This window comes from Pyxicephalus adspersus, chromosome 4 (genome assembly GCF_032062135.1).
Source record: "Pyxicephalus adspersus chromosome 4, UCB_Pads_2.0, whole genome shotgun sequence".
Lineage (NCBI taxonomy): Eukaryota > Metazoa > Chordata > Amphibia > Anura > Pyxicephalidae > Pyxicephalus > Pyxicephalus adspersus.
Genome location: NC_092861.1, coordinates 59,519,188 through 59,528,390, shown reverse-complemented (window position 1 = coordinate 59,528,390; position 9,203 = coordinate 59,519,188). Strand labels below are relative to the sequence as shown.

The 9,203-nt window shown below is 34.8% G+C and overlaps 1 protein-coding gene across 19 annotated transcripts in view; it reads left to right on the top strand.

Annotated features, from left to right (window-relative positions):
• Positions 1 to 9,203, top strand: part of LRCH3 (leucine rich repeats and calponin homology domain containing 3) — a 62,748-nt gene that overhangs the window by 25,487 nt on the left and 28,058 nt on the right. For 4 of the 19 annotated variants that reach the window (XR_011920313.1, XM_072408339.1, XM_072408337.1 and 1 more), the window contains exons 7-15: positions 956 to 1,049; positions 1,541 to 1,658; positions 1,742 to 1,881; positions 2,495 to 2,571; positions 3,355 to 3,438; positions 4,275 to 4,326; positions 4,476 to 4,601; positions 6,106 to 6,150; positions 7,172 to 7,225. Coding sequence is in view for 18 of the 19 variants with exons in the window: in XM_072408339.1 (XP_072264440.1) it covers positions 956 to 1,049; positions 1,541 to 1,658; positions 1,742 to 1,881; positions 2,495 to 2,571; positions 3,355 to 3,438; positions 4,275 to 4,326; positions 4,476 to 4,601; positions 6,106 to 6,150; positions 7,172 to 7,225 (790 nt within the window). In the remaining variant the exon portion in view is untranslated. The remainder of the gene's footprint in view (positions 1 to 955; positions 1,050 to 1,540; positions 1,659 to 1,741; positions 1,882 to 2,494; positions 2,572 to 3,354; positions 3,439 to 4,274; positions 4,327 to 4,475; positions 4,602 to 6,105; positions 6,151 to 7,171; positions 7,226 to 9,203) is intronic. The other 15 variants (XM_072408338.1, XM_072408333.1, XM_072408348.1 and 12 more) reach the window with 8 other exon arrangements.

Here is a 9,203-nt window from a genome sequence, read left to right as displayed (position 1 = left end):
TTTCCGCAGCAGTTGTCTCTGCCCTGCTTCATGTTTGCCAGTTTGTATTTGCATAATTTCAAGTGAGTGGTGTAGGAAATCCATTTTTTTTTTTTAGATGGGATAAACAAATTAAAAGTGCTACCATGACGTATTTTCCATGCCAGTTTTTTTACCTTTTGTATCCCATACAAAACAAAGCTCAGTTGACTCAGTGGCCAGCACTTTTGTCTTTGCATCACTAGGTCCACTCTCGGCCAGGACTCCTGACTCTTGTCTGCAAGGCGTTTATATGATCTCCCTCATGTTTGCGTGGGTTTCCTCCGAGCACTCCGGTCCCAAAAACATGTAGTTAGGGTAATTGGCTTCCCATCTATGTTAGCCTTAGACTGTCTTAACAACATATGACCATGATAGGGACATTAGATTCTGAGCCCATTTGAGGTGTCTTTAGTAATATGACTATTATCTTTGTAAAATGATGCATAATATGTCAGCACTATATTAATAAAAGTTAATAAATGATCTCCATTAAACAATGAACATTTATTTTTTTGAAGTCTCTGCATTCTTTATTACATTTTAAAACACTATCTTTTTCAATATTCACTATTCTTTAATTATTGGCCAAAATGATCTCTCTAAATGTCATATCCCACCCACACACCCAGCACACCTTCTGTTGCAGCCCTGTACCTAGATCAGCGTTTAAGGGGGCTTTTTGCTTATTGTGGGACCTTGAACTGAACTGTAGATCCACTATTATATGTTATCACTGTTATAGCTGAATATTCAGGGTATTCTAATCTATGTTATAATGAGAACATCTGTTTGCCATCTTTTTTTTTTTTTTTCTCTTATGGTCTGTAGAGGCAACCGGAAGATATATATTTTCAATGTGAATAAAGATCTTTAATTGGTTGTTAGTGTTTTTGGCATTTGTACATATGACAGATGTTCTTCTCTGTGTTTTTAGTCATGATGATGTATATCCTGGTCGTACCTATGGTGCCTTGGACTCTGGCTTTAACAGTGTGGACAGTGGAGACAAACGGTGGTCTGGAAATGAAGTAAGAGATTTCTGCATGTGGAACCGTGGAAGCTTTATGTAGTTGTCTTTATGTGTATTTAAATGTGTCCGCTTCTGTGGAACACCCTCTGATGTACCACACTTTTTGCTTTCTCAGGTCTTTAACTGCAATGTGTTTTCAGCTTGATGCTTTTATGGGTATTTCCTTATATCCATCAATCCTATCTAACAATAACAACTTAGGTCAAATCATTGGCTTTGGGTAAATGTCTCCAATTCAAGGAACTCCAGTTCCAGTTTATCAATGTTACTTGAATGCATCAGGGCAGCTGTTTATAATGAAAATAAAGCAGAACCTAACAACTGATAATAATAGTTATTTTGAGACTAGTCTTTAGTCTCAAAATTACATTTACCTTTCCCAATATTTATAAGATATTTTATTTAGTGTTGAATTTTAGAGATGCTGGAACTAGACAAACTTCTATTCTTAAATTTTTTTAATATTGGAAATACTTCTCTTCATTCCAGCCTACAGATGAATTTACAGACCTTCCTTTAAAGACATCTGACAGAAGTAAAGAACAACGGCTACGAAGAGATCATATTCAGGAATCACGGGGAAATTCAGTCATTGCAAATGGTGGTGGTAGGTTTCAAGGATGTGATAGGATCATCTTTATGATCAATTATTTGGTTCTATGCAGTTTTACTGACCCATTTCTTTTGCAGTAGATCATGATCTAGATCAGATTGACTACATTGATAGTTATGCTACAGAAGAGGAAGAGGAGGATGTAAGGCAGTCCAAAGGTGACAGTCTGAGTTCACAGTTTATGGCATATATAGAAGAACGACGGGTAACACACGAGGTAAATAAGTTGGGTAAACAGTTTTATAAAAATGTGTTTAGTGTGACAGGCAGTCCATTTGCGCCACCATCTTCTTTTTGTTTATTTTCCTACTTGTAGATCTTCAATCTTCTTTATTGGCCTACACAAGATAATGTAACTCCCGTGCATGCAGGAGTTCATTCACTCCCAGCAAGCACAGGGGATGCCTGGAAACCTGGCACAACCCTGGCATATTTTTATTTATTTATTTATTTATTTATTTTTTGCAAGATGAAAAAGTGATCAGGCCAGTAAGTATGTTTTATTGCAGAAGGGACATAGTCTGTCCCATTCTGCATTAAAGACTTGCCTGATGACAAATTTTAAGTTTTACATATTTTTTATTAGTGCACCATACTTTACAGCATTTTTAAAAGTATCCTGAGTTTTACAAACATGTTGGGTTGTTTTTTTTTTTTCTTTAAATCGGAGAGGAGAAACGGTTGCATTACGCAGGGAAGTTATAAGCCAGGATACTATGCCGCTGCTTATTAATGCTTTGGTGTTTTTTAGTGTTTCTTTTGTTACTAATTCCATGTAAATGTAAGACAGGCCATGTCCTGCGTCTTTATTTATTGTGAATATTTTGCAGGGCTCACCTTTAAAACTAAATCCAACAAGGGAATCTCAGAGACCAGAGGATGGAAGAAAACAATTATACCAAAGCAGGTTTGTTACTGAAGTATGATGTATTCCGTATAAAACACTCCAGTTAAAATGACTCAATGACTTATAATGATTCAGTGCTTTCTCAGTTCTCTCATCTGACTTATTGCTGGTTGGGTTCTGGCTGAGGATGGTAAAGTGTGTAAACCTGCATGTACCTCAATGTAAAGAAATATATATTGTTTTTTTTTTTTTTTTTTTGCAATGCAATACTAACATAATAGTTGAGACAGAATGGTTTTACAGGCTAGTTTTAAATTTTTCTTTTAACCCCCCTTGCATTCTAATTCTGTCCGTATTTCCATGCAAAACACTTATTTATTTTACATTGTAGGCCTATAATTCTTAGATATAACTCACCGAAATATGTCCAATATTTAATAAATTTAATAATAAACTTTAAACAAAACACAAAAATCTGTTAAAAAAAATAGTGAAACATGTAATATAACTGTACAGTAGCTTCTATAATATATATATATATAATCTCAAGATTTCTTTGTATTGGACTCAATACAGCTATTTTGTATTTTGAATCCAATACAAAATTATTTCAATTTCCCCGACGTCACCGGGAACGTCCCTGAGATCATCTCTGCATTTGCTGGCTGAAGATCGGAAGGAGAGGACGTGTCCGGAGGACCTGCGGGAAACCCTCAGGATGTTTTAAGTGACCCCGAGTGTGACTCGTGGTTACCCCTTTTTGCATAGAAATCCACCACTCGAAATTACCGCCTAGGGGGCTTGAGTACAGACATCCATGTTTTATTTTGTATTTTCTTTCAGAATCTTAGAAGAACCAAGAAGACCAGAATCTCTGAGTTTAACAAATAAACAAAGACAGATATCCCCTCGTAGGCAAAATGAGAGGTAAAGGCTGGCATGGTCTTTTGACTTTTTGCTACACTTTTTTTTTTTTTAAGTAAAAATCCAAATTAATGCTGGAAAAATACTTAAAATCTGAAAATATTACTTTTTCTAAAAGCAGAAAAACCTAGCAATTAAAAATGTTAGTTCCAATTTTTTGTGTGCAACTCTTTATTAATTCTATATTTTCAGGGAAAATTACACCTAACTTACTTAAGTGCATACAAATGCAATAAATATGAATTTTCTTTTCAGTATGAATGATAACAGTGTTAAGTTGGTATTAATCAAATATGTCAAGCCACAAAAAAGCATGCACCCAAAATCATCAGATTTATTCCCTTACTATAGCATGCACAGCGATACCTGATCTGCTGTGCAATAGTTTTACACCATTTGTTTGCATTGTGTAGGGTAGGGAGTTTGTAAAATGCTGTACAGAAAATATATATTGCGATTGCAGAAGGGCTGATAAGTGGTAGCTTTGGGCATCAGTGTTTTTCTGGACCCTTATGTGTCTTTTGCAATCTGATTAAGCAGATTAGGTACAGAGATCCCCTAGTCTTTTATTAACCTATCCATAGCAGCCAAGATTTGATTTCTCTGAACCCTCAAAATTATTTCTGCCTATCTCCCAGTTATGAGTCCAGTTTGATGATAAAGGGTATTTAGCTGTTTATAAATTTAATTTGTTTACAATAGCGAACTTTTGACTGAAGCAGTCTTTTCACATATATGAAATTTTTTCAACATTAATCCAAGATTTATCAATACCCAGGTAATTTTGAAATTCTTCTTTATTTCCATTATTTTATTTACCATATTTTTGTCTATTTTAGGTCACAGTTGGATGCTATGTATCTTATTTCACTGACCAAAAATTCTAACCAGGTAAAGCTACCAGTTAAATTGTAAGAGTCTTTATTTGGGGATTGTTTTATGTTTGACTGTCTTTTTTTGGTTTACGTACATGCGCTTCTATTTCGCCTATTTTTGCTTTTCTGCATCTAACCTGCATACACATTTTTTGGATCCCATAGACAGATAAAGATTTACAGCATAGGCGAGATTTGCTAGAATCCACCAGGAGGGAGGCAAAACTGGCGGCCCAGCAGTATGAGGAGGAGAGGATGAGGGACAGATTAACACACTCAGACTCTTTAAACGTAAGTCATTGCCATATATATGGCATGTAAAAATCAGTAATGATGGCAACAGACTTTCTTTACTTATTCAAAAAGTTTTGACTTCTTTCTTTGTCCCAGACAAGTCATTAGTGTTCCTCCCGTCTGAAATGCATTGTCCATATACCTCTTTAAAATACTATTGTTCCTAATTTCAGTAAAACTGACTTACTACAGCATTCTTCACAGAACTATGGGGAGGACAAGAAGTTGAATCCATAAGTTCCCCTAACTCCCCATATCCTCCAGTCCTATCTATACATAGCATTTTAAAATTGACTTTAGTCCGTAATCTCACAGGACTGCATCACAGTCTTCTACTTCTTCTAGTGGGTGAATCTTGAACAATGCGCACTCTGCAGTGTTCTCCTTTTGTATCTCTCGTATTTATTTATTTATTTATTTATTTTTGCCTAAGTGGTAGTTGATTTTTAAGCTCATAGTAACACTCTTCATCCTTAGGACAGGAAATGAAAAATTTCGAGCTGAAAACTTTTTTGTTTAACTACCATTTTAGGTTGCTATGAGATGTTATACTCCAACTGTTACCGGTAGTTATAGGAACTAAACCTATAAAATGCTAAAAGAACAAAAAAAATTACAAAAATTCACGGTTAGGCTTAAATTGAAAAGCTTTTTTATGCAAACACGAACACTTCTTGACAGTTCTGATCACTCCTTCCCCATATGTGGTTCCCACAACTTTCTATTTACCCAAATAATAGGAAGAGGGTGGGCTGATCTTCTGTTCCTACAGTCCAAATTCTTACAGTTTAGTCTTTCAGCCAGTGTAGAACATTTCCAGAAAGACAGGTTTCCTTTAAGCCGTTTAGGTCTTAATTGTAAATTTTTGAGTTGTTCCTGATATAATTGTCCAGCTTTGCATCTTGCTTCTATTAATAAAAGGCATAACTGTCCTGTTGGGCCAACTATAAGCAAAGTAAGCTCACATTTTCTATGAGCTGTTTCAAAAACATTCTTGCATGTGAAAATAATCAAACACTGGCCTAGCTATATGCTGCTTAATTGCTGGTATGTGCAGTTGACCATCCACCGTTATGTTACTTAAAAGTTGTCCAATAATTTCTGTGTATAAGAGGTTTTCTTTAACATGGAGGGTAAGGAACATATATTTGGCTTTCCTTACTGGAGAACGACAACTACTTCTTGGAAATGGGGGTGCACATCTCCCTGCCGTTCGACAGCCAACATCAAGCCCCGCAAAGTTGTTGCAGTTGTGAATTTCTCATATATTGCTGTGGTTTACTAGAGTACACTTTCCAATCATGTTAATGGTTCTGTCAGCAAGTGTGTTTTTAGATTATTATAGCATGTCTGTTCCGATATGTATTTTGTAATACCTTTACCTTTACATGTTTTACACGGGTACCATAATAAAAAAGAAATCTGTACTGTTTTGTAACATTATATGAACATCATGATATAATATTACACTTAATATAGTAAGCATGTGTTATTTCCATAGCAGAAAGCACTTAGTCCAGAAAAACAGAGCCCATTGGATACTGAGGTATGTTACTTTACAAAAAATTGTCCATGTTTTATGTCTGTATTACAGTTTTTTTTCAGAGAGAGAGAGATACTAATACAAAAAGTAGCATTGTTCCCAAAAAAAGATACCTTTAAAAAGAATACTGAATTCAGACGACAAGGATCAGGGTTTGCTTGTACTTATTCTTGCTTTACTATTTAATAACTCCCTGAGGCAGAATAAGAATAACTTTCAAAACCAGGCAGTGGTATTCTGCCTATTGTTTATCATTGGAGGGGTTTTTTTTGTTTACTGAATTACGGCATCTAAAGCTTTTTGTTTTATTTAATTTTTGCACCAGTGTTACTGACCAGGTCAATTTTTACAGTTCTCTGGGAGCTTGTTTATTCTACTTTACCATTATTAATCACAAGTTTTTTTTTAATGCACAGAATAAAACAAAAAATTGTAACCATTAAAAAAAAAATGAAAAATTACAAATTACTATGAAGTCCCTGCTAATTGTAAAGAAAAGGGAAATGCATGCTTCCTATGTACTTAAATAACACAAAATGTTGTAGTAATGATCTCCACTTTCTGTGCTGCTAGCATACTATAAAGGTATCTGGTCACATGCTCTGTATTTTACGAATTATGAAGCACCATCATCTTCCATGGCACTCCACAAGATATGAAACAGACATGGGTGCTTTTGTTTATTCTGTTTGTTAAACCAAGGAAAAAGTTAATGTGGATATGTTTAGAGTGTACCAGAATAATAAAATGCAAGGTGATCTGAACACCCTAGTGCTGTTTCCAAATGTCAGTGTTAAACCAATACTAGCATATTATTTTCTGATGTAGATTCTGTTTCTTTTCAGTTTTCTTAGGAAATGTCACAATTTATTGCCATCCTAAGTCATAGTCATTTTCCATTAGTAAATTGTCATCATCCATGTGCTGCCATCATGTAACACAGTGTTGCATTTATCCTTTTTATGTTTATTCCATTGTGTGTGTGTTATTGACATTGCTCCATCTTTCCCTACCTTCATCTCAGTGTTCCCTACCATCCAGACGCTCCCAGCACACAGATGATAGTGCCCTTTTAGTGGTAAGAACCCTGCATGGAATCTGGCACCTACAGCATGGCACAGCACTGCTTGGAGTCCTTTGTAGAAAATGCATGTGAAGGGCATAAACCAGGACTTTTACTGTGAGGGTTACAAAAGTAATTTTTCCAGCTTCCAAAAGATGTCCAATAACTTAATACCTCCTATTTTTAGGAGCTTGTTTAAAATTATGTATGGTACTAGGTGGTTAAAAAATAAGAAAGCAAAAAAAAAAAAACATAACATTCTAAAATATTGCCTTGATTTTTAAGAAGGAAAAATTTTAATCTCTGTTAATTAATACACAAAATGAGCTTGCATTTCCTATTTTTTGTAAATATAAATATTACCGTATAAATCAGAGATAAGGTTTAAGTTTAGATTTATATAGTTAACATTATAAAATCCAAAATGTATAGTAAAAACTTGATATTAAAAGTTTGGGTACTAGTCCTATTTCCCTATCATTAGTTCAGGTCATGTAATGACCTAATGGGGATAGACTGCTTATGGTTTGGCCATCACACACTACACAAGGTTATTGGACAGACCATCAATTGAGTGTTGGAAAATGTCATTCCTCAAATTGCACTTGTGTCCAGGCTCTGGATATAAAACAATTTGCCAATTTTTAACAAGCACTTAAAGAGATTTAAACAAGTTATTTCTTTTCAAAGTTCCCAAAACGATTACATCAAACACTCTACAGTCAGATTTCACTCAGTTTCTAACAACTTAGAAACACTTCCTGGTAGTTAATATTGAAGGACAGCAAGCCTTTTTTTCAGCCAAGCCAAGATTTTTATTTTAGAAAAAGAGCAGATTTCAGTGAAATGAACAAAAACATTCACAACAATGTTTACAGATACATAATTTCTAAATATATTCCTAGCCTGGGCACAGGTTTGCTTTAACTAAATGTTATAAATATGAATTCAGTGTATCCAATTGTGTTAATTTTTATGATAAGCAAGTAAAATATACAGACACAATTCATCCTAATGACATGACTGAATAAATCCTGGTTTATGCTCTTGGTGGGACTGGGTGTGCTTCTTTGCAAACAACGATTTATGATGATTTTTAGCTCATGTTGTATTGACATGGGTTTATGAAACCATAAAATGTTTTTGACCTTATGATATAAAAGAAAATCCACGTATCTTTTACATTTCAAGCTAAGGGTTTCAGTATTTATGTATCCATGTTAGAGCTTGGTTGTCCATTTCACATATAGCCAAGTCAGCTCCCCTAATTGGTTTGAATTTAAAGGACTCCATTGTCTCACAATGACATTCTTTTCAAGTCTTGCTTTTGAAGTGTAGGTGTAGAGCACTTGGTGTGTTTGGACATGTATTTGTCATCTGTTTACACCTGAGTTCATGTTTTTTCTAAAGCAATATTCAATCATTCTCTGTAGTAATGATTAAAGCTTATTTGTAGCTACCATATTACAGTTGTGTTTATAATCCTGATGCTAAATTATGTTCTTAAATATATTTTTTGCTGTGATATCAATGTCTTTATATTCAGCTAGATGAGTTTTCAACGTGAATAACAATTGCAGTAGACAGACTTAACTCGTGCACAGTACAAATAGGACAAAGAATGTTTTTTCTGATTCTTTTCTTTTGGTGCTTGTATTTCCGCTTTTTACTCTGCAGTCCTTGACAGGAGGTAAAACTTATAGTGTTCATTATCTCTGTATGTCTGTTTTTATTTACTAAAGGACTGTATGTTTTCCTTTGAAGCAAAGTTTTAGACATACCTTTACATTGGCTCCTAAAAGTTCCTGTTGCTTGTTTCCCATACAATTTGCTCTCTGCACCTGTCACCCTCCCTCCTGCATAATTTTAAGTTTCATGGTAAATCACTTCTCCATAAACGTTGGAATTGAGATATTGCCTGACTTCTTGTTGTGTAACCGGGTGGGATGTGATCTTCTGTTTGCTCACTGCACTTGTGTGCGCTAAGGGTGGA